Source organism: Cydia splendana, chromosome 5 (genome assembly GCF_910591565.1).
Source record: "Cydia splendana chromosome 5, ilCydSple1.2, whole genome shotgun sequence".
NCBI lineage: Eukaryota > Metazoa > Arthropoda > Insecta > Lepidoptera > Tortricidae > Cydia > Cydia splendana.
The window spans coordinates 5,458,851-5,484,174 of NC_085964.1; the positions used below are offsets into that span (position 1 = coordinate 5,458,851).

The 25,324-nt window shown below is 36.2% G+C and overlaps 2 protein-coding genes and 1 non-coding gene across 3 annotated transcripts; 1 reads left to right on the top strand and 2 right to left on the bottom strand.

The window, feature by feature from the left end:
- Window positions 1–1,359: 1,359 nt before the first annotated feature.
- Window positions 1,360–20,951, bottom strand: LOC134790485 (cyclic nucleotide-gated cation channel beta-3-like). The gene is made up of 16 exons (XM_063761293.1): window positions 20,611–20,951; window positions 9,055–9,161; window positions 8,242–8,310; window positions 7,978–8,121; window positions 7,253–7,392; window positions 6,631–6,890; window positions 6,001–6,150; window positions 5,468–5,642; window positions 4,974–5,104; window positions 4,290–4,413; window positions 3,934–4,016; window positions 3,612–3,758; window positions 3,355–3,467; window positions 2,900–3,059; window positions 2,380–2,565; window positions 1,360–2,155 (listed from the first exon to the last, which is right to left on the bottom strand). The coding sequence occupies exons 1-16, from the start codon at window positions 20,641–20,643 to the stop codon at window positions 2,054–2,056; spliced, it is 2,124 nt and encodes a 707-aa protein (XP_063617363.1). The 5' UTR covers window positions 20,644–20,951; the 3' UTR covers window positions 1,360–2,053.
- Window positions 20,952–21,119: 168 nt separating this feature from the next.
- On the top strand, window positions 21,120–24,259 carry LOC134790377 (uncharacterized). Its single transcript, XM_063761146.1, has 6 exons — window positions 21,120–21,498; window positions 21,672–21,871; window positions 22,319–22,507; window positions 22,732–22,792; window positions 23,463–23,597; window positions 23,947–24,259. Exons 1-6 carry the CDS (start codon window positions 21,489–21,491, stop codon window positions 24,111–24,113), a joined length of 762 nt encoding a protein of 253 aa, XP_063617216.1. The 5' UTR covers window positions 21,120–21,488; the 3' UTR covers window positions 24,114–24,259.
- On the bottom strand, window positions 24,161–24,232 carry Trnad-guc (transfer RNA aspartic acid (anticodon GUC)). Its single transcript has one exon. It is a non-coding gene; the product is annotated as a tRNA-Asp (tRNA).
- Window positions 24,260–25,324: the final 1,065 nt, after the last annotated feature.

A 25,324-nucleotide genomic window follows, 5' to 3' on the forward strand; every position in this document is an offset into this window, starting at 1 on the left:
GTAATTTTATAAAAACCTAAATGCCCATTACCGTGTAACTCTAATGATATGTTGACAATTTCATTGTTGATTTTAATACTTGACAGGATTACCATATTATAGCTAAAAACTATAATTTATTTAAATGGGCTTAACAATACCTACAAACCATGTCTGCATACCTAAGTGACTTTTAAAAGGCACCTTGATTGACCGGAAATGTACTACAAATACCTTTTCATTAGTCACGGTAAGTGCAAAGGATAATGGTGTCGATGACGACTTCCGACCTACCTCGTTCGCTCACAAGGTGACACCGTGTAGTCGATCGTGCCGCGTGTTCTAATGGCTCGGCCACGACATTGCGCGACTTGCGACGGCGGCGGCGGCAACCATAGGTGGGAACGAAAGGTCCGATGGCTGTGTCTCGGGCTAAAGGGCCCTCTACGACCCAATCTGAGAAGGACGTGCCGTGAGTCATAAAAGGCCCTTCACGACATGCGATCCGTAAATAACAACTGAATTATAGCCACCCATTAGTCGGTATCGAACTACCCAAAACAAATAAAAAATTATATCTGCCAAGTCTACTAAATGACAGTTTTCATTTTACTTTTGCTGTACATTATTACTTCGGCGATTCGCAAAATGAATTTTGTCACGCATTTATTTTATTTACGTTACTTTATTACTTGGTTTTTGAGTTTAATACGAAAACAAAAATACTAGTACCTAACCAGCCTAGTGTAGTTTTCATCCAGTCCTGTTAAAGTCGTTTTGAACCGCTCTATTTGACGGAGTACATTACTGTCGTGAATGCACGCAAGCGATGGCACAATACTGTAATTAATGGCAGACTAGACAATCCACTGTGCATACCAAAATAAAATTATTGATCGTTACTCCACAGCATTAAGGCCTATTTTTGTCTGAGCACTGTAGTAATTTAGGGGAAGGAGGAATTGATCAAAGGCAGTGGTTTACTAAATTACGAAGGCTAAAGGGCAATTTTCGATAGTAGTCGTACACTGTCGATATTTATGTCATAATGGATTTATGGAATCTGTTATGTAAGTTATAACCTCTCTTAATATTGGCAAATAACTCGCCCACGCATTCCTCATTTATTACATTGTCCCCTTATTTTTTATGGCAATCGGTTTTGTTATATATAAGTATTTGAAATTAGGAAATATTGACATACCTTTTACTTACATTAAATCAAACTTTTATTGGTAAAATAGAAGTATTTTCATACATTCATAGATCATTTTATATTTGGCTATACATTATCTCCACAACCAATGTTAAGAACTGGATCTGGATCGAAAGGATCATTTTATATGCCACAGTAATGTTAAGCGAAAATTAAACAACAAATTGATGCTAGACACTCTTTATTAGATCATCATAGACATTTAGTAAAAACATTCAATCAGCCAAAACGTTTGTTTTTTCCTTACCTAGAATTGTTTCTTCACTTATTTTTGCTCAAGAAGTCAAGTATAAACATTATTAAATAAATAAATACAAACCTTATTCGCCAAAACGTCAAATGACTCTATTTTTAAAAATCCTTGACTAGAATCTAACATCTAGGTATACGTCATACGTATTTTCTTTTAATACCATAGACATTCTTAATCTAAGATAAATATTAAAGTCATACAGAAGGAATTTGAGCTTCCATATTAAAACAAGAGCACTATATTTAACACAGATTGTAGTACAATGAAAGAAAAAAGGATGTTTCTATTTTTCTAAAAATATATAAGCCAAGTAAAATGGCGCCCAACGTGGGGCTTTTAGAAACATTAGATTTTAAATACTTAATTAAAGGAATCACAGATTTAGTATAAATTAGATACCGTTTGATAGACGTAGAATAATTTGACACTGATTACTTATTCTAAAACATTAAAATACTGCTTCATTAAAATATGGCGAAGTTTTATAATGATAAAACATTCCACATAACACGATATCCTTTATAGGTCGGCTTAATGTTTATAGTCCTCATAGCCAGCCATAGCCTAGCTTCACGATTATTCCTCGAGAATCCTGCTCGATTCGATTAATCCGACGAGAAAACGATTTTCGGCACGGGACCTCGCAGACGGGCTACTACTGTTGTATCGTCTTCGTGACTTTCAGATGATTCTCCGCAATTCAGTGTCTGGATAAGGCAAATATTTAATGTTATAAATTATAATTAATCTTATAATAGCATATTACAGTACATTACTATAATACCCATCACGTATAACAACTATTGGAAAACTCATTCAACTGAAAAAAAATCAAATTGAAACTGGTTGTCCAATGGCTGTTACGACTCATATGCATGTTAGCCACTCCCTATTTCTATCGTCCTTGCCTGTTAGAGCATGATAAACTGACCTTGTTTTCTGAGACTACGGAAAGTTTTCTTCTGGACAGTGCACTGGCAGCTCGTAGCCTCCTTACTTCCACCCCCGCGGTTAATCCTCCACCCGTGCCACCGCTCTCGCTTGACTTTTTGGACAGGCTCGAGTTCCGACGCCTTCTTAGGCCAGTTTCCTCGTTGATGCTGGCTGACTTCCTTGCCTGTGAAAAGTGTGAATGTCTCATCAAGTGTCTAATACCATTGCAGGCAAGGGTCTACTTCTAGAGTCAAGGAGAAAGATCTTTGTCTAGCAATAAGAAAAACACAGAGCTCAAAGAGTAGCCAGATATTACTGGCAGTGCGCTTGCTTGCTTGCTAGAACCAATGGCGGCTGGGCAATATTCTTGTGTTACAAATCTCAAGGCCTATGTCCAGCATCGTCTGAGATGATAATGAAAGCATGCATGGGTTTTTAAAAACATACCAGCCTTGTGGCGTTCTGGCGTATAATCCACGCCACGTGACCTGAGACGTTATGAAGTAAGGATGATGTACCTGTCGCTCGGCCATGCGCTGTTGAGCGTGTCTCGCGGCGTTCTGGCGGATGATCTGGTCAGCACGCCGTCGGAGCACGAGCGCCGCCTCCTTGTGGTGGAGTAAAGCGCCGTATAGATCGTTGCGGGACAATGCGAATAGGTTCGAGTAGCCACGTGACCTGTTAGATTATGGAGTTAAAATCTTCTATTTCAGATAAGTCTTTAAATTGTCAAAAAGGTCTTAGACGATAGATGGCTAATATTTAAGTGCAGTGAAAAGTTTCTGTTAAATAAAATATTATATTGATCCACATTGCGAATAACTTTAACTAAAACTGGCGCCCAACATGGGGCCAGTAAGAAAAAGCACAACATTGATATTTTTGTGGTAGGTATTATTTGCCTTAAGTATTTCTAACCTTTTTAGAACCTAAACTTGCTCTCCATTATAAATTGGAACTGCCCAAAACTCACCTGACTGTAGCTGTTCGACGTCTCATCCCATCAATGCCGAGTAAACTGATCTCTCCGAAAACACAACCTTCGCCGAGTGTAGCCAGTACTTCGTTTTCATCAGGTGACATTACCTGTTTACAAACATATAAAATGGTATAGTTTCGCAGACAACTGACGCAGATCCACCACTCAAGGCATCTTATACATGTTACACTCAAGAGAATCTTTAATTTACGCTAGTTAAGTGAGAAGGAGACAAAAACAGAGACACTCACGTAGCACTGTCCAGATTTGATAATATACATCTGGTGGCCGACATCCCCACGACGCACGATCACGTCTCCAGGCAGGAAGGATACGGGTCGCAGCTTCAAAACCAGGTCACGCAGTAAAGAATCTGAGCAGTCACGGAATAGTTCCACCTGTTTAAATTTATTGCTTATAAAATATCATATTTATTAGCGTCTTTTTATACATCTAAATCTGTAATAGAGCTTCTATAATCTCCCCTTTCTTTGTCCAAATATAATTCGTTAATAGCATTACCGTAGGTGTACAAAAGCTTATATGTTAAAATTAGATAAACAAAGCAGTTACCTTGCTCAACGTTGACATGTGCACTTCTAGAGCAACATCCTGTTTCATGTTGTGCGGTAGTGTGTTCAATATGTTTGACTCGTCTATAAACAGAAACATTACGAGTATAATGAGTAATTGATTCATATTTCACAATTTACTAAAATTTCAAAATTGGGAGCCAACAGGAAAAAGTTTGTAAGTAGAATATTTATATACCCTATTTTACATGAAAAATATAGTTTTTAGAACAATCCAGCACCTTATCCGTAAATAAAGGTACTGGTGGTAAAGTCAAGTTCAGAACAGATCAGCAAAACATTGTTTGTAATTGGGTTCTTCTCAATCCCCAAGCTCAAATATAAATAATTTCTCACCGAAGCATCGTTGTTCGTTCCACGTGTAGTTGAACCAGCAAGTCACACGCTGCTGAAGAGACGCGGGCATGTTCAGCTTTCGAAGGTATCGGGTGCACCCATCCACCCTCTTACGGTAATCCGTCTGAAAAAAAAAAAAAATGGTATGTAACTATTTCTTTTTATACCTACTTACTTAATTTTTTTACAAATTTTCGTGGATAGATTTATGCTGTGGCCAGTAAACTGTAACACATAATAGGTAGTAGTTTGTAAGTTTAACTTCTCAATTATTCAGAGACCAAGGGTAATACGTAAAGGGTTAACGGCTTTAATAAGACAGACTAGATATGCTGCTATGCGGGTTGAAGCGGCTGATGAATTGCAAATGCACCAATTGGCTTTATTTGACAAGGTTAAAACATGTTGAGCGAAAGAAAAGTACTTAAAAACAAATGAAACTTTAAAAGCTGAAAAATTTCATGGACATATTATGAATAAATTCTGGGTGGTGACGTTTCTCCAAACAAAAACGTGACGTTTGACACTGACATATCTAAACCATATCATATCTAGCGGTCATATTTGACTTATCTTAAAGTTCGAATCGGGCCGTAGTCTATCTATTCGTACATATAAAGAATAGAAGTAAAAAAATTACACCACAACAAATACGTAATACATAAATAAATGTTTGTAACTGACCCGGGCTCTAGTAGCGGTGGCAATGATGTCTCGGATCTGGCCAATGAGCAGCGCGAATACAAACACACCCATCAGCCAAGCAACAGTCATGAACATGTATTCTCCAGGGTTCTCTGGCTTCGGGTTCTTTCCTGAAAATTATAGTATGTCTTATTAACAAATTAGTTCGAAACTTTCTCCTCATTGGGTAAGTATAGTATATTATTAGGTCATAATTTTTTTTAACATAAAAATGTCCAAATATGCAAATTACCACATTTATAATTAATTAATTATAATCTCTGGCATGGCATGATAAATTAATCGAGAAAAAGGTAATGCTCAATCTATGTATCTATATATATCCAGTACATGTAACCATTATAACCCGTTGTAAGCAAATCCCTACAGCCACAGCCCTACACACTCACGCCCATATCTGCTTAGACTCATTTTTATTTACCAGCAAAATATAAGTCATCATAGTGCATGTAACTCATACTAATCATATTTACCTATAGAAGTGGCAGTTTTGGTGGCAAAGTAGAAGCACCGTATGTAAGCATTGCCTTGCCCGTCATACACCCAGTTATTGATGCCGAGGCCCTCGTAGGCGCTCATGGTGTAGTACGCGCACGCATTCAGGTGGATCAGGTAAAATATGTACACCAGGGTCTTGCCGATGCGGACCTAGTGATACCAAATAGTTCATCTTAATTTCAATACCAGTGTGAGAAATTAAGGATATCAAGGATATAACTCTTATTTGTCAGAAACGGTATACATTTTTTAAGTAAATTTTAAGGGTTTGTACCACCAATGTGGAATATAACAGAATAGACACTTAATTTCAAATAAGTACTTAGAGTTTTTAGGTACTTTTGGGTCTCAAAACCGCCTCCGATACTATCACCTTTTATAAATTAACTTTTTTCTGTGTGCTTATAAGGAATCAATTGCAATATTTATTCCTTTCATATGATGTAAAATTTAATGAAAATTGCAGATTTTACAACTATAAAAGTATATTCTTAGTATTCTTACTGACCACATATGGTGATGACAGCACTCTGTCGACAGCTATATTAAACTCCCAGAAGGTTTGCAGTTTCAGCAGCCGAGGAAAGCGCAAGATGACCATGTGCGTCCCAAAGTATAAGTACAGGAAATCAAGCGGAGTAAGGGAGATTATGTCGAACTGAAATAATAGAAGCAGATTTCAATGACGATAACGCCCTTTATATTGATGACCGATTATGTGGCTTTTGCTACTGTAACCCTACGGTCGGTGTTGCAGATGCTAGATGGTCACATCACTATAGCGTGGCCATCTGACAAATGAGCATCGCGGCATTGCTAGCGGCGTTCGTAGTGGAGTTACCCAAGCTATGTCGGTCTTCTGTGTCTAATATATTAAATACTTACTTTATTTGATCGATGATGATTGGTGTATTTATGAAAAGATAAAAACTTTTATCTATTATCAGCAATGCAAAAAGGAATTCAAGATTACATTTGATATTGCCAACGCTGCAGTGCGAAATGAGTAGCAGTTGTTGTCCATTAAAGATGACCGTAAATTGTATAAGTAATAAGAGCAAACCGAATATATTTCAGGAGATTACATAATACATGACTTCTAGCTTTACAATTCAGTGAAATACAAAAAAATACGCACCTTATATTGTATTTTCTTCCTATAATTCCTCCTAGTCTCCCCAGGGTCATCTACCCAGAACCCTTCATGCAGATACATGAGTCTGGGCTTGATAAACGCCACGTCTAGCAAGTAGACCAGATCGCAGAAGTAGTCGGCCATCATCCAGTGGACGGTGTTCTCTTTGGTTTGGTAAGGGAATGTAGCTCGTAGGACGATGCACCAAGCGTTGTAACAGTAGCAGAATGTTACCAGGAGAAGCCAGGAGATGTAGAGTCGTCCTGGGGACATTTGAGATCGGTCAAATTGAAAATTATTATACCTAAGTACATTTAAACTCAATCGCTTTTTGACTGATGGTGGCTCTGCAATTAGTGTCCTTGACATGTCATCTAACTAGTGAACTGATCCCGTATGATAACAAAGTGTTTAATGTCCAAACATTGGGGAACATCTTAATCCTGGGAATGCATAAGTAGATACGACTCAGAAGCATGTTTATGTTGTTGACTTAAAATAAGTATGAAATTTTAGCACCTGTAAGCTAATCTTGAATTCCTTAGATAAACACAACCTAGGTTTATGGGTGAAAACCATTACCAAATAGCAAGAAAATCCTGCTTTGTTTGTCCCTAGTCTTTACCTTGAGGATCGATAGTCACGAAGGGGTCGCAGCAGTCAGGCAGCTTGAAGAAGCCCTTGCATTTCTTGGCGCGGGACGGCGAGGATGGCACCGGGCTTTGTGGAGTTTCTACGGTAGGCGCCTTCTTCTCTGGATGATTCCTGAAGACGTAACAAAGTTTTCAATTGTTTTAATTATAAAACAAGTAGGTTCAACTATATAATTAAAAATGCAATTTTTCCGTAAAACCTGGCCTTTTTATTTCAAATACCTAGTTTTGTACAATGTCTGTCATTAAACATTAGATGTGCTAATAACTCCTTACGAGTACAAACGGTATTAGACTAATATTATTAGTGTGTTGCCATGGTAACCTACGATTTCACAGTTCATGGACTAATATTATTAGTGCAATGTCGTTCGAGAAATGGGCCCCAGTCCAGTGTAATAGGGTCCATAAAAATCGATTTTTCTAACGGTTTGTTAGATACAATCTATAAGTATGGAGGCAAAGAGCAGTAAGTTAACTGATGATGTTCTCCTGACCGATTTCGGCCACAGTGTAGCGACTGTGTGCTCTGGAGTAGGCAATTTTTAACTCGTGTTATTAGAGTGTAGCTGATCCACTCTCTGGTGCGCTCTTTGGTGGCTCACGTACCTTATCTTCTTGCTAAATACTCGAGCGCATTTTGGGCACGTCAGCACATCACCTATATAGTATTGAAAAAATCGTAGGTAGTACTTGCCATTTAGGAGGCTCTCCAATAATTTCAGAACGCTTGAAGTCCTTCAGTTCAGTCTCGTCATCTTCAAAGATGACGGTGTTGCCCTTGTACTCGTGCGGGGGGCTTGATGGGAACAGGCGGACTTTTTTCGGTGGCAATAAAATTCTGAAAACATTTTTTTATTGTAAGTACAAGTACATGTCAAAGTTCACCGATGAGAAATAAAACATTTAATAAAACCAAACACTACTACGCGTCGCAATATAAACCATTAGCACTCCTTACCCTTTGCACTGAGCGTTCAATTCGCGAACCTCTGTCTTCGTATCGTTGTTAGAATTAGTGTGTGTAATGCTGAAAAAGACACCAACTGATTATCTCAAGAATTTCTATTAACAAGTAAGGACTTCTCCTTGCTAAGGAGAATAATGGTCAAATAATAGAGTCTTCTTCTTCCTCGCGTTATCCCGGCATTTTGCCACGGCTCATAGGAGCCTGGGGTCCGCTTGACAACTAATCCCGAGAATTGACGTATGCACTAGTTTTTACGAAAGCGACTGCCATCTGACCGAAACCGAAACGCAAATGGTAAATATCGGATTATATTTCGTACATAAATTCCGAAAAACTCCTTGGTAGGTACGAGCCGGGGTTTGAACCTGCGACCTCCGGATTGGAAGTCGCACTGTCTCTCCTTAATTTAATAACGTTAAGTTTATTTTAACGCGATCTAGATTTCCTTTATCTTTAGTATTCAGTCTTTAGGTATACCTCGCGCGTCTAATGACCCTTATAATGACAGTTCATTTTTATATATTTTTAGGGTTCCATACCCAAAGGGTAATATAAAAGTATGGCAGTGAAGATGAACCCCCTTATCCATAAAACTTTACGGGCCTGATTTTGTTAAATTATGTTTTATCCCTTTCTTACAAATACATAGGTCAAAATGACAGATAAGGACAAATGATTATTAGCTGATTGGGGTTTGTAGCGCGTTTATGAAAGGGGGTTAGACTAAACTAAAAGACCTAGACTGTTCATGTTATTGGCACATAACCATTGGTGAAAGCTAAATCTATTGCAATCTCAACTTACGGCACATGAACTGGAGAAGCCTCAGGGGTGCACCACGAACCGTATGGCTTGGGCGGACCCACATGGTTCTGGACTGGCTTCGTGGGCTCGGATGGATGGACCGTGTGCTGTAAAAAGACATACAGAATGATTAGTGTATCCATAAGAGGGTAAACAGGGTTTGCCCTACGTAGACAAAGATTATAATTTTCCAGTGTTGTATGTTGTTGTCGTTTTTAATTCCCTAAAATAAAAAAAATCCCTAAAATAAAAAGAAGCCATTTTTAGGTCAATAAAAGTTTATTTTTATATGTGGCACGTTGATTTATATACTTGAAAATTGTTCCGGTAGTATGAACTTTAGTTTTTCAGTGATAATCTGTCGTTTCATTTCATATATTCAACGATAAACACAAAATAATCCCAGCTCACTATATGCCGTAAAGTTGAAAATAAACGAGATGATGAAAATATTATGTTATTTGTCGTTTTTTTTTTCAAATTTAATTTCCAAAATATTGATCCTAGAAGAAAAATTGTGAGGACCAAACTTGTAGAGAATCAAATTTCCTACAGTTTTTGTCCTTACGGTTTTACTGTAAAATCAAAAATGGGCGAGTTATTCAAGAAAAACCGTTTTTCGAATATACACAGGAGCCTGATTCAGTCTATTTTTTGAATTTACACTCCCAGTGACCCTCCCGAGGGACCAACAAAAAAAAATCCTGAACTAAGAGGTAAAAATAAGAAATTTTCGAAAAAATGGATTCCGCTTATAGAGGTCCCAAAATTCCACTTATAGAGGAAATTCGTTGCCAAGGGACTGGAACCGAGAACTTGGTTTTCCACTAACCCAGGTTCCACTTATCCAGTTTCCACTGTATATCCACAGTCGTAGAGTATGATACAACCTTTCTTATGTATTCCATATTATTCGTAAGAATAGATAAGCACAGGCTATTTATTGTTTACGCCCGTACCCTAACGGGCTTAAACGACTAATAACTGTAGCAATTAATATCGTCGTAAACCGGTCAAAGCCTCGCTGCAGGGGCTCTATAGTCTAGTGCCCACTAAACGTCCTTCTTACTTATACAGGGTATTCTAGTTCGTTCTAATACGACAATTAAACCAGACCGCATAGCATCTGTGTTGTCGCGCGCGATATGTCAAATGCGACTTTTAAAGTATCGAGTGAGCGAACGACAGCGCAAGTCATGCTAAGCTGTCAGGAGGCTTATTCTGTTTGTCATAATGGGTAACGAATTTGTTAATCTGTCAACTGTTAATAGCTAGTTTGTTAGTGCACGACACCTTGCACTTTGTGACTATGCGCTGAAACTTGGCACAGTTGATTCTTAGCTGGTCATGAGCAGATACAGACCGGGAGACCTCGAGAGCCACGTCTCATTTAGTGGGAGGGAGGGGGGGAAGTTCGACGCCGCCGCGCTTGACTTGGAGCAACATTTCTCTAAAACTGTACCTATTAGGGCATGTAATATATCATTTTCGAATAAATTAAGGATGAGGAATCTAGTTTTGGAACAAAAACAATGCACTTTCTAACAAAAAAAAAGCGTAAAGTAGAAAAGACTAAAAAACGTATTTTTGATTTTTTCATAATTACCAATTTTTTTTTAAAGTGTAGCAGGAATCTGAAAACAAAAAATACAATCGTAAAGCTACACTTATTACGTTTAAGAAAATATATAGTTTATTATACAAAACTGTTGATAAATGGGAGATAAAAAATAATATTAAGCGTGGGTCAGAGTGATCTCAATAGAAAATATTATGAATGTGGGAAAGTTACCTATAATTTGTTCTACAATCGTTTATTTTTCTTGTTTTTCGTAAATAACTCGTAAACGGTAGCCCACAGCAAAAAAATATCTGTTACGTAAATAATCTGTTTCAGATTTCTTATAAAATAAGTGCTACTTTTTATCGCTACCATCAATATAAAAAAAATATTGAAGGGAGAAAATAAATACTTAGGTCCCCTTTTTTAGTCATTCGTAAATAACTCGTAAACGATCGCCAATAGCAAAAAATTTTTTAGTACATGAATAATTAGCATAAAATTTCCTACAAAAAAGGTTATTCAAACTTTTTCGCTAGGATCAATATTTAAAAAGGGGACCTTAGAATTTATTTTCTCTCTTTAATATCGTTTTTAATATTGATTCTAGCGAAAAAGTTTGAATGACCTTTTTTGTAGGAAATTTTATGTAAATTATTCCTGTACTAAAAATTTTTTTGCTATTGGCCATCGTTTACGAGTTATTTACGAATGACTAAAAAAGGGGACCTAAGTATTTATTTTCTCCCTTCAATATCTTTTTTAATATTGATGGTAGCGAAAAAAAGTAGCACTTATTTTATAAGAAATCTGAAACAGATTATTTACGTAAAAGATATGTTTTTTCTGTGGGCTACCGTTTACGAGTTATTTACGAAAAACAAGAAAAATAAACGATTGTAGAACAAATTATAGGTAACTTTCCCACATTCATAATATTTTGTATTGAGATCACTCTGACCCACGCTTAATATTATTTTTTATGTCCCATTTATCAACAGTTTTGTATAATAAACTATATATTTTCTTAAACGTAATAAGTGTAGCTTTACGATTGTATTTTTTGTTTCTAGATTCCTGCTACACTTTAAAAAAAAATTGGTAATTATGAAAAAATCAAAAATACGTTTTTTAGTCTTTTCTACTTTATGCTTTTTTTTTGTTAAAAAGTGCTTTGTTTTTGTTCCAAAACTAGATTCCTCGTCCTTAATTTATCCGAAAATGATATATTACATGCCCTAATAGGTATAGTTTTAGAGAAATATTGCTCCAAGTGAAGCGCGGCAGCGTCGAACTTTTCCCCTCCCCCCCCCCACTAAATGAGAGGTGGCTCTCGACGGCTCTCGGTCTGTATCTGCTCAAGACCAGCTAACAATCAACTGTGCCAAGTTTCAGCGCATAGTCTCAAAGTGCAAGGTCCCCATACAACGGTGTGCAGTAACAAACCAGCTATAATAGAGGCATTCTTCAACCAGAAATGATTTTAACATTATTGATTAGATATAATATAAGGATTTGTATCGTAGTTGTAGGAATCTAAAACCGTAAGACACACACTGTGGGTACGGGTACCTATACATATATTAAGTTACTAGTTGTATTAAGCCTTATACAGCTATGTTTATAATATATGAGTAGCGAGTACTAAACGGCCGCGACGACCTAATTTTACGTCGTTTTTATTGAAGTCGTAAACAATAGAATTATTAGTACCTATTCCACCCCACTATGGCTGTAAGCTGTCCCTTTTAGCCGATTGATTTCAGACACCCTACGCTAGTTGACGTTTAGTGCCCATATACATCATTATTCCACCCTAAAACATTATGTAAACAAACACAATGTTTGAAAAACTTTAACCCTTTAGTCCGTAGCGGCATCATACTTAAAACAAAAACGCATCTGTATTATAAGATTTATAAGAATTACGGTTCGAAATCAAATGACTAGAAAGGAATGGTAAATGGTTAGCGCCACTTGCACCATCCCACTAATCCGGGGTTAAGCAGTTAAACCTTTAACCCAGTGACAAATTGTACTGGTTATCATGGTAGCTCCCGGTTTAACCGGTTAACCCCGGGTTAGTGAATGGTGTAAGTGGCCCTTAAGGGTTAAACCCGATTACACGAAGGTCAGTCGTAGAATCCATTGCTACTAGAATATATTCATTTTAAGGTACCATCACTATTTGTTAGAAGTACTCTCAGACCTCGCATTTCACCCCTATTCGTAATTCCGAAGACCAGCACAATGACACTTGTCAGTAGTCCACTATACATCGCACTTAACCACATTAATAATATTATTTTACATAATCCTACTCTTGACTTATTCTCACAAACAGAACCGAAATTCCTAGCCACGGCAGCCCGCTATCTAGAGTCAATATCTACGCCCACAACTATTAATATTAATTAGGTAAATTTAGTGATAAGTCTATTATAATTAGTTTTAAGTACATATGTTTGTAACCCATAACTTGCATGTTTGGTTTAACTGTCAATGTAAAGTTGGTTAAATAAATAAATAAATAAATAAATAAATAAGAAACGTCTTGACGTTGACGGACGTTGGATGTACGGACCTACATTGGAAAGTACTTACAGTAAACTTACGAGCTGCAAAATTGCACTGATATATTATAAATGAATTTCATAATAGTATTTTATACAATCGTGATATTATAATAGAGAGTTTTTCAGTCGAGTAAGTACCGTGTTTAGGCAACGAAGCTTGCTGAGTTGCCTAAGTAAGGTACGAGATTGAAAAGCTTGATTATATCACTATTGTATACAATACTTTTTCTACGAGTCAACAAAAATAATACTTTAAACTAGTAGAATCATACAAACAAACCAAACCAAAAGTATACAGCTAAGATTCGCAAGCAGCTGCAATACTTTCATACTGGTACGCGCCCCGGCCGCGGCCCGGCGGGCTGGTCAACGACACCTTCTCGTAACTCATGAGGCCCTGGTACTTGCTCCGCGCTAAATTCAATTTTTAAACAGTTGTTTTCTCGATTTTGGCCACCGTAGCCTATGGAGACTAACAAGCAACACTAAGTGGTTTTCGTAGTCTATGGATGTTGCTATATTAAGGGTGTCACATGCGTGTTTCTGACCTATGAACCAATTGTTTGTACTATACAACCTAAAATAAATAATTAAATTGAGCTATGGTTTTGTTTCGTCCTCTTGATCGCGGCGAGCTGTGATTGGTCAATTTCATTATAGTTGACTAAACTGTATCGAAATGAATATTATAGTTGAGTTGGGAGCCCATACATTAAAAATACCCAATTGCAGTTTGGTATAAGAAATCTTAATTCAAGAATTACAGTCGACGAGTAGAAAAAGTGGTCTTGCAATGCGGCTGGGTATTCCAACCCAAATACCTATTATTATGCTAACATATTATGTTAGTCGCTATAGAACAGCTATTAGTCATCGATGTCATGCCTCCTTGCATCTGACGATATTTATAATATACCGTCATCATTGGCCTTTGTGTCTATTACAGACGATTTTATGGTGTAACACCGGAGAGACACCGTTTGGAGTGACTTTTCCACGGACATTACTGTGTGATTATTTTCTACCTGTTTTAGAACCTGTTTTTTGTTTTAGTTTCCAAATCTTAAATCAAAAGGTAAACATGGAAATTACAGGATCACTCGTGTGTCTGTCACGGCAGAATTTTCTTAGAAAACATAAGCTAATATAGCCTATTCTATAGGATCTAGTCAACGACACATAGGGACAGAGGGCCTACCGCGAACCACGTTTAACGTGTTGCCTCCCTGTCACACTTACGTACGAATTTATAAGTGCGACAAAGAGGCAACACTTCGGACGTGGTTCGCGGTAGGCCCTCAGATAATGCCAGCCCTGTTCCCAGACATTTGTCCGTTTTTTTCCAGAACCAGTATAATTGCCTGCAGGTACAAAAACTAACTATCTCTGTACCAGGACCAGGTTGTTTAGCGGTCATAAAGCGTTGGTAATGAAGAATTGTTTACGCCCGCAAAGGGAAAGCACTTAGCGGCACTCGGTATTCAAATCACACGGAGGCTAATTCGAACGCCCTTGAGGCGTCGATTGAAACGCGCCAGTGAGCTGGTGTTCGTACATATACATAACTATAACAGTGACTACTTTTTTACCTGGCTATAGAATGGAAAAAGTACCCATTTTGCGAGTGGCTACCGTAAAATGGGGTGAGTAGGTGCAAAACTGACATTCAAACCTCGATAACATTTTATTTTTACATATGCAAACTGATATGAATGGTGTATATAATAAGTGTTCCGGACGTTTTTATTTTTTATTTTATTTTGGGTAGTTCCATTTCATAACTTTGACGATAAACAGGAAATCCCACCTCACCCCGTAGTCCCTCGTAGGTATTTGGGGTGTTGGGTAAGTTGGGTTTTCATACAAAACTGATTTTGGAAGATTGTTGGATAATTTTTGCCGTCAAAGGCCGTCAAAGCCCTACCATCAATCATTGGTCTACCATGACAGTGTTGGCCAAACACCGTAATGAAGTAAATTAGCCCAAAGCCTAATAGACCATTACCTCAGAGTGATTAATTGCTAATTACTTAGTTTATTTACTCGAAAAACACTATTCGATAATGTATCTTGGTTAGTGGATGATTAGACAGTTTTAAGTCATTCATATGACATCGTGAAGGTTAAAATAGTAAAAAAGCGGGGTGAAGAAAAATTGCAGTCAAATAAAAACGACAAAATCGTAAAATATTAAGCAATTTGTCGAGGAACTTTTTAAAATTTTATAGTTATGGTGGTTTGCTTATTGACTTAATAGTACCTAACTCATGCATTTCCTCGAAGAAAACACCATTACGTAAAGTGGAACTGCTGATGATCATAAAATAATGGCTTGTTAAATGGTTTTGTAAGAGCGGTTTTATTTTGTTAATAGTAGTTTATGTGACTGCTACATAATGAAAGGCATTAAAATACGAGTGTGGGTTTATGAAACGAATGAAATGAGTTTCATAATAGTATCACACGAGTGTTTTAATGCCTCATTATGTACAGTTACATACACTGCTTTATCTACACACATATTATAAACTTTCTATGATATATTCACTAACCTCATATTACAACCGACATTGGGGCACTTTCCTCTCTGGCGGAACTCGCGGATATGAGATGGCGTCTCCGAAAAGTCCGAAATATCTTTATCGCACATTTTACACGAAACTTTTGTTATAGTTACTTTAAAAACAACATAACAAATTATTTTTTACTACAAACTAATTAAAAGATAAACTGTACGTCAAATGGCGGCAAATGAAAACTTTTTTCACGCATGTCACGCATCCGTAGTTTTTTTTTAATTCAGAGACAAACTAGAGTCGGGGTCGATTACCATATCGTCCGATACCAACTTACAAGCGAGATTTGTCAATATTGTATGCAATTGACATTTGATTTCGAATAAAACGTCATCTCGACTGATATTAGAATAGGGGTCAAATCAAATTGCTTTTTTTTCAGAGATGTTCGAAATTTAAATTTCATTACCAAATCGATTTTGATATAGTAATGAAGCTATTACCACATTTTCACAGATAAGAAATTTGCTGTAACAAAACAGTTTATCGTAATGTGGGCCATTATTTACGGATTTTGAAGGCATCATAGAGAGTTTATGATATGTGTGTAGATAAAGATTATTAAACGCTAATAGGTAAGTAATTTTTAACCAATGCAAGCTGCATGAGACGTGTAACACAATTTGTATTAAGTAATAGCGTGAGATCCGTCGTTTGAGATCATGCATCTGTTGGAAATCAAATCACTCACTCGCGTTTCTTAAGACATTGTAAATTTCCCGCATTGTAATTTCAATAGGTACCTATGTCTGAGTCTTACGGATGATCTCTTTCCGTCGACCTTCCTAGTAGGTAACCATCAGTCGTTCGAGGTAATGTCTTTTCGGGCAATGTGACCGAAAACTCCAGGATCCTTCGCAAGTAGGTGGTGGAGTCTCGCTTTTGCGTTGACCTCTCTTAAAAGTATAAGTAGATGCTTTGGTTCGAAATTTGAAGCATCTTTCGCCAGCACCATATCACGAAGGCGTCAATTCGATCAACTTTAACAAGGCCCTTTTCGGCGTTAAGTTAGTTGAAACTAATTATTCGACAATATGTCTGATGACGTGATGACCATGACCTAATTATTATTTGGCATGTGATTCGGTGTCCATGTTCGTTAATTGGCTGCGGTTAATTTTGACATTAGGCATATTGTCAGGGACACGGTTGTCGAGCCCGGAAAATGATCATTTTTATTGAGATATACCTACTAAAACCATAAAGCAAGTATTTTATTAAAGAATTATTTTCCCCAATCAAAATGTGTGAAGCTTACGATTTTTTCCTTGTGGAACATTTAGCAAATTTTGAAAAATCTCCATCGGTGCATCAGTAAGGTAAAACATTTTGAGAACCCTTTTTTTCCATGTGTAACTTAAATAATTATATATTTTCGATTATTAATATGTGATCCAATACATACTACGACTCTTCTCTTTCCGAACAGACTCTAATCCTTTTCAAATTCAAACATAAACGTGTCGCACGAAATGGTTTAAGTTTCCACAGAGAATACTTACCACATCAACTTTTATTTCCATAATTTTTCGCCAGTAACCAAAGACATTAAACACACAGTTTAATTAACTAGTCACTTTTATAAAAGTATTTATACTTTGCACATTTCTCTATGCCAAAAGGTTCGAAAAAAAGTTGTTAATGGTAGTTTTTCCCGCGTATTACCGCACGTGCGATCCGGCCGGAAGTTTTCGTACCACTGTTTTCGATTGAAACTTGAAGCTAGTTTCATTCGGCCAACACAACAACAGGCGTGGACCGCCTGTTGAATCGAATTAAGTGGAAAGTAAATTTTATTGCTTAATAAATACCTACCAGTGTCACTTTCAGATAGGGTTGGAAAACGATTTACTCCGAGAAGTGTCTACTTTGGAACGAAGTGGATTTCAGTGAAAATCTGTACCTAGGTGTCCTTAGTATCGGTTTTACGTCTTCAGCATTATTTAGCACTTGTTTCTCTACATTTTAAAATTTACCTGTAGAGTAGATATCTATTATGGGAGTTTATGACATTGCAAATCTTAGTTGCGTCTCTAGTGTCGCTGATAAGGACCATAGACGTCGTTTTAGGGTTTCATACCAAAAGGGTACAAAAAGAACCCTTATGGTGCGACTCTGTCCGTCCGTTTGTCTGTCTCGAAAATTGCTTAAGCTGCGATTTGAAATTTGGAATAGTTATGAAAATGGCTAACCCAGACACATTAAAAGAGTTCTATTTTAATATTACATATTTTTATTAACTATTGGAAAAAGCCTATTTTAATACGACGAGAGGGAAAAACTTCAAACTCTAGTTACTAAATAGGTCCAACGGGATGTCATAGATAGAGCTTAAATTGAACATTACAAAACAGTTTTTATTATTTTTTTATCGAAAAAGTCCAAATATAAAAGTATTTTTACAAAAAATACCATCTTTCCAATAGCGAGTGTGGGTTTATGAAACGAATGAAATGAGTTTCATAAAAGAATCACACGAGTATACATTTTAATGCCTGATTATGTACAGTTATCCCTTATCTTGGCAAGGCTCAAAATATTTAAAATTTTAATATTTTTTTAGTTTTTTGTCACCTATTGACCATACACAACTATTAAAAAATGATGAAAAAATCCAGGGTATTCCAATTTTGGAAAATCATATGTATCATATTTAATACAACGCCAATCCCTCGACAAACTCAGGAGTAATTCTCAAAAAAGTGGCATCTTAACCTGTCATCGAGTTTTTGAATTGAATGTATGTTTATTTGCTCTTTTTCATATGAAACAAAAACGTATCTGGATAAACAAAAACAATGTTTATCGTGGTCAAGTCATTTTTATTTAAATTTAAGACTTATTTTTATAAAAAATAAAGAGTGGCACTTTTCACTGTAACCTGTCTTGTCCAAAAGCATCGCTCTTCCAGTTTTAGTTCTTTAGATATTATAAGCACCAATTTATGTAAATAAAATATCATGCTATATAATAACATAAACAATACCTTTTAAAATGTACATTGCACGGGCCTTATATTTTTTTTTTACAACAATATTCTCGTACGAAGTTTGTCCAAGGATATTTTCACTGTAACCTGTACATCCGCGGTATTGCATCTGACTCATACACAGAACATTTTATTTAAATCATAACTATGGCAAAATATTAGGTAAGTATCAAGCTAACCACCGTAGGATATCATCATGACCCAAGTGTCGTAGTTTCGTAGAGACAAGTGGTTAAAGGCAGGAATCTGGGGTTTGTAACGGAATGTTATCTGTAACTTGTCTCAATTATTTTAAGAATTTGGTATGGGGCCTAATGTAATAATATCAATTAATTTAATATTGTATGAAGGTTTATTCATCTATGCTAAAAGTGAGACTTTTGTATTATTATCCGTTCAAGAGAAAAAATAAAAAAGAATGTATTTTTCACTGTAACGTGCTTAACTTTAACATGTGTTCAATGTATAGGTTATTGTAAGTCTTGAAAATAACTTCTTCATTTTCCGTTCCCTTTTGAAAATTTGGGGTACTTGATGAAGTAAAACATATTTTTCATTCTTAAAAGTAAAAAAAAATACAAAAAAATATCATTAACTTTAACCTGTGGATGCCATTTTCTTGAGAATCACTCTAGAGATGCTTATTTTTAGAAGAAAAATGTGTATCATAATCAAAATAAAACATGTAATGCAACAAAAATAATCATTAATTGTTATTAAACCGCAATATAAAGCAATATGACATATTTGAAACATGTATTTCAACCCCCCACAAGTATAAAAAAAATCAAAATTAAAACAAATCATGTACCACCACCTATTTTGACGACAACTTGCCAATGTATTAAATGTAATACACATGTTCTTTTATGAGTTCTTGGCAATGTATCAAATATGATATGTAACAGTTTTATGTAAATATTCTATGTGTTGAATGTTTTTAAATACGACCACTATGTAAATCCTAATACACTAACAGATAGTAAGTGCATTAAAATGGAGATTATGCAAAAATATATACTAATCTAAGAAATAAGTGCAAAACTTACAGTACGGAACGAGATCTGTTGTTTCCGCGGCGCCATGTTGATAATTAATAATTAATTTACGATGACACTTGTATGTATTATTTTTTGCTATAATAAAGGAGGGTAGATCGACATATTTATAGCAGAATTATTTTGTTAAGTAATAATGTGAACCTGCTAGATTTTTTAATGTTTCATGTATCACGGGTGTTACAATGCCCATATAAGCTTCAACAAAACAAACTAATTTTATACTTACAAACAAGTATAGGATACACGTGCAAATAGGTAATTCGCGTGTTTTAAAATTCGCCACTCGTTGCGAATTTCCTATTTTTCCCACTTGTATCGTAAATAACTATAGTTTGTTACAACATGACTGTATACGTATTCACAAATTCACTTCTTAGGTAAGTATGTGATAGACACGATTACCAAGCAATATTTTTGTCTCTGAAAAGTGCATAATCTGCCCAAATTCCTTTGTAAAGATTCAATACAAAATAAGTGAAATGCACTCACTAAGAAAATTGTAATCATGTCATACTTCGTAATTTTAATTTAGTTGAAAGCTACAACTGCGTCACATCCCATAACCTACTCGTACACGCGACAGGTACTTTAACTGGAGTATTGACGGAGATTTATTTCCTTTCCGACCGCGACCTTGACATTGACCAAGACTTTGAACCACATATACCTATATCATAGTAAGCACAAAACAATGCATCATCACTAATAAAGTGTTGCCTCGTTACCTTCCATATTTCTATGCAAACCTTTTACTATTTAGAATGTGAAAATAATTAATTAGAGCAAAACTTACCCGCTGAAGTCGAAATCGCAGCCCCATCACCATCTTGTTCACAATCAAGTCACTAAGAGTGTAGAATTAATTAATTTTATTTATCATCGTCACGGTAAAATAGGAACCAAATCAAAGACTTGCCGACATCATATCACTTGTCAATTTTATTGCCGTGAACGATTTTTGACTGGACTAAATTGAAAATACACCTAGTGAACTGTACTTGCGAGGATTGGACACACATTTTGATTTGTTCGCATTACCACGATGTATGGGGCGAGATGTAAATATTTGCGTGCGACCAATTTATGATAATCAGCGTTTTCAGCGCTTTTCAGTAGCAAGAAAATCTCACCGATACAATTTTAGGATCCTTTAAGTTAAGTAGGTACCTTATACCAGTTTATTCTTAGTCCGTTATGAACTTATGATAGTTGCGATATTGTTTTATTATTTTATTAACAATTTACGAACACTTTTCTCCGAATACCTATAATAAATTTAAACTGTACAACATAGTTACGTGTTATTTTTGGGTTAAAATTATTCGTTCAACATTGATGTTCAGTCTCAATGTTTACAGCAACTTGTTATATCTGATTGAAGCGCTGCAGGGGGTTAATTTGCTGGAAAATCGAAGATGCGCGCGCACAGAATTCCCACCAACGCGTCGATAAAACAGATGGAGACTTGCCGATTTTAATAAAAGTCGGTCCGGCCCCGGCCTAAATCGACCCAACGATACCGACGCGATCTTATAAACGATACCGATATTACGACTTTACGATAAAATTACGACATTTCCAACAGAATATTGAAATACTGACTAATAAATAAGTGGTTCAAAGATAAAATGTGATGTAAATAGTAGACAATTACTTAAATTTTAAGATAAAATGGATACAGGTTAGTTCAGCTTTTCTTTTTTCGTTCGTTTGAATTAGTGCTCGTACAAGTATCAGGCTGATTAGAAACGTCAAACGAAATGTACCGGTACCATTTATTTCTGTTCTTTCTTAGAATATAATTCTTTTTTTTTATTTCTTTGATAGATGATGACCCCTTTCTTTGCATTTAAGATTTAAAAGCCCGAAAGCAAGTAAGTTTGGAGCAGTTAAAAGGTCTTTTAGAGTACCTGAATGAACATCAAGACTTGGCTAAAGGGTTGACCAGGGGTCGCAGAGGGAAACTCCACTCCGTGAAGTTATGGAATGTTTGTGCCAAGAAACTAAATGTTATCGGGGAAGGTGCTGTGAAAGATGGCAAAGGATGGTCTAAGGTGTGTAATATTTTAGGTATTTTCATGATATCCATAATAACTATACTTAATAGTATGTAAATTATGTAAATAGGTCCCTCAAATTAGTTTTCCACTTTTGTAATTATTTAGATTACTTACTCCGCTGGCTCAGCAAGCCAAAATGAGACTTGGCCTCCGACACAAGACAGCGCCACTTTTCTACTTCTTTTTTTCTTTTCATTTTTCTTTTCTTTTTTTTCCTTTATTTTCTTTTTCTTTTCTTTTTGTTCTCCTTTTTTTCTAGTTTTTTTTCTCTTATTTAGATTACGCCCTTGGATAAATATCCCGCCCGTTTCGAATTAACAAAATAACGAAAGCGTAAATTCGGGCGACTCGTAGGCCACCTTGGCTCCATGTTTTCAAAATAAAGACTCTTGAAGGTAATTTTTATCCACATTATGTAAAAAAATAATTATCAAACTTCAGTATTGGTGTGACTGGAAATACAGAGTCCGTCGCCGGGCCCTCGAGCTGAAGGCGGCCCGGGAGAATAACAAGCCACCGCCTGATGGAGTGGCCAGCCTCAGCCAGATGGAGGAAACCATCCTGGAGATCATCGGAGAGAGCGTGGTCTCTGGCGTGGTGATCAAGAGCGACCCTTTAGCTGAAGCTAGCGTTAGTACATGATATTCAATTCTCTTCTGCCCTCGACTTCTTATACTTAGAACTAGTATTTCCATATCCCCCTTCTATAATACATTTCACCCCTGAAAAACGAGTGAATCAGGGTAAATTAGACTTGATTACAGTGAAAAAGAAGAATCGGGCGCAGAAGAACAGCTGACATCATGTAATGTGATGTCCCTGGGTTCCAATGCACTTTAACGCTTTTTTAATAGTTTTCAGATGAAGAAGAATCGTATATGGCTGACAATAGCGAGGAAGCACCTATAAATTATGGTAAGTATTTTTATTTTTACATTATCTTCCTGTACTTACCTACCTAAAGTAGTCTAAAGTATTTACCTAATGATTGTGTCATTAGGTAAATGCTCATGTTTTGTCATTTTCCCCCAATTTATTGCCATTCAAAGTGTTATGTTAAGGATTAAACAAAGAAATGAAAAGACTCAGGGAGCACCTTCTGACTACCACACTTAATAATTAGGATTTCTTGACAACCTATACTCTTCTTCACAATTTTTTGCTGATTTTGGGCCGATTTTAATTTTTTTGTGGATTTTTTAAATCAGATTTCGATAAAATTTGGTGCAAAGATTATTCCCATATTCAGTAGAATATAAGCCCAATTTTTACCTTATGCCCTAAAAAATCTCACGGATAATTAGAAATTTCTCATTCTTTACAGGACTAGTTGTGATTTCGTATTAATTCCGCCCAGAATGACCCCTCATTCTCTTCAAACCAGCAAATTTTTTATCCAAATCTAACAAAAAACAATGCGACAAATATAATAATAATCGGCCCATTTGCTGATTTAGATGCAAGAGGCCTAAGCCTCACACATTTTTTTATTTGTCAAATAGGTATCTATAATCTGAGTAGCCTGTATAAAAAAAGTTGCAATGTCACCTGAAAGTAACCATAAGTACTCTTGTTTCTCCCAAAGGCGTTACGAAGACCAGACGAGGCAAAAAGAGACGGCATTCATCCCAAAATATATCTGATGCCGACGACGAGGTCGGGACCAGTAGCCCTCACCTTGAGAGGAAACAAAAGAAATTGAAGACTGACAATGAATCTGGTACGTACAATATTTTTTCTATTTTTATTTATAAATATAATTTTTAACACTCACTGCTCCCAAAATGTGTCGGACACCATTGTTCCATGAGACAAAAAATATTTTATTAATGACTTTATTATTGGTGATCGTAGTTTTTTTTTTAAATTATCTAACGTAGTTATATTTTTATTTATTTATAAAAATCTTTCTTTTTCAACCGACGAAAAAAACGGAGGAGGTTCTTCAACCGACGAAAAAAAAAACGGAGGAGGTTCTCAAGTCGACGCGTATATTTTTTTTTTCTTTTATGTATGACCACGCATAACTTTTTACAGAGATGTTCGATTTTGATAATTATTTTTTTTAGATGAAGATGAAAGTGCCTCGGAGTTGATTCGCCTGGAAAGGGAAAAACTTGAATATACTAAACAATTTCTCGAAACTACTCGAGAAATATCTAGCCACGTGGGAAAACTTGTAAACGTAATGACTAGAATTAAAGATTTTCTTCTAATGAACCATAGAGGGGAATAAATTAATAATACAATGAAAAATAATATAAGAATAAATACAAAAAGGATCTCTCCGGCGGGGAATCGAACCCCGGTCTCCCGCGTGACAGGCGGGGATACTTACCACTATACTACCGAAGACTTAACCGTGAAGTTGAAAAAGTGTATTGTGTTACAAAATGGTTTATGATTTATTCACGTGATCTTAATATTCGTACAGTGAAGACTTGAAGAGTATGAAGTTTGACGACCTTATTTTTGTATGATAAGGAGATTGCAATTGAAGAAAATAAATGGAATAAAAAGTCAATTAGTATATTATTTAGGCCCACTTGCTCCATCCCACTAACCCGGGATTAAGCAGTTAAACCGTTAAGCTTAGTGTCAAATTGTACTAGTAACTTTGGCAACTCCAGGTTTAACTGGTTAACCCCGGGTTAGTGGAATGGTGCAAGTGGGCCTTAGATAACAAAAATATCGTCTTTTATTTATTGAAGTTCATTAACATCATATGTGGCGTTTTCAACCAAACGGGTACTTATTGTCGGTTATCAATTCAAAGGGTGGTATTCCACCTGTACAATTTCTTTGTCCAATGTCATGGCGTCTCACTCTCTCATTGTAGCAAAATGTGAGACGCAATACACATTAGACAAAAATATTGGTCAGATGGAATACCACCCTAAGACGCTATTTCCATAAGGCCCACTTGCACCATTCCACTAACCCGTGGTAAACCGGTTAAACCTGGAGTTACTATGGTTACCAGTACAATTTGACACTGGGTTAACGGTATAACTGCTTAACCCCCGGGTTACTAGGATTGTACAAGACCTAGATTAGGAATAAAGGTGAATTTTGTAAGCCACTATTTATTTTAGAAAAACCCTTAAAAACTTCACACATGAAACTACTTTGTATACAATATATGTACCATCGCCCACACTGTTAACTGTACATCGGTGGACCTTATGCCTTTTGTAATAAGGTCCACTGATGTATAGTCAGGAGTGTTGCTGTGTGTACTATGTAGGGATACCCAAACTCTACTGTATAGGTATACACACATACATAAGTATCCTCATCGAAGGAGTGGGTAGTATACCTGTACGCTGAATGTGATGTAATGTTTGTGATTTTGTGGGCACTCAGGCCTCAAGTAGTTAGTAACTTAGTTTACGTGCACAGTCTAACGGGTTCTCAAACTTTTCTGTAATTTCCGGTAAAAACTAA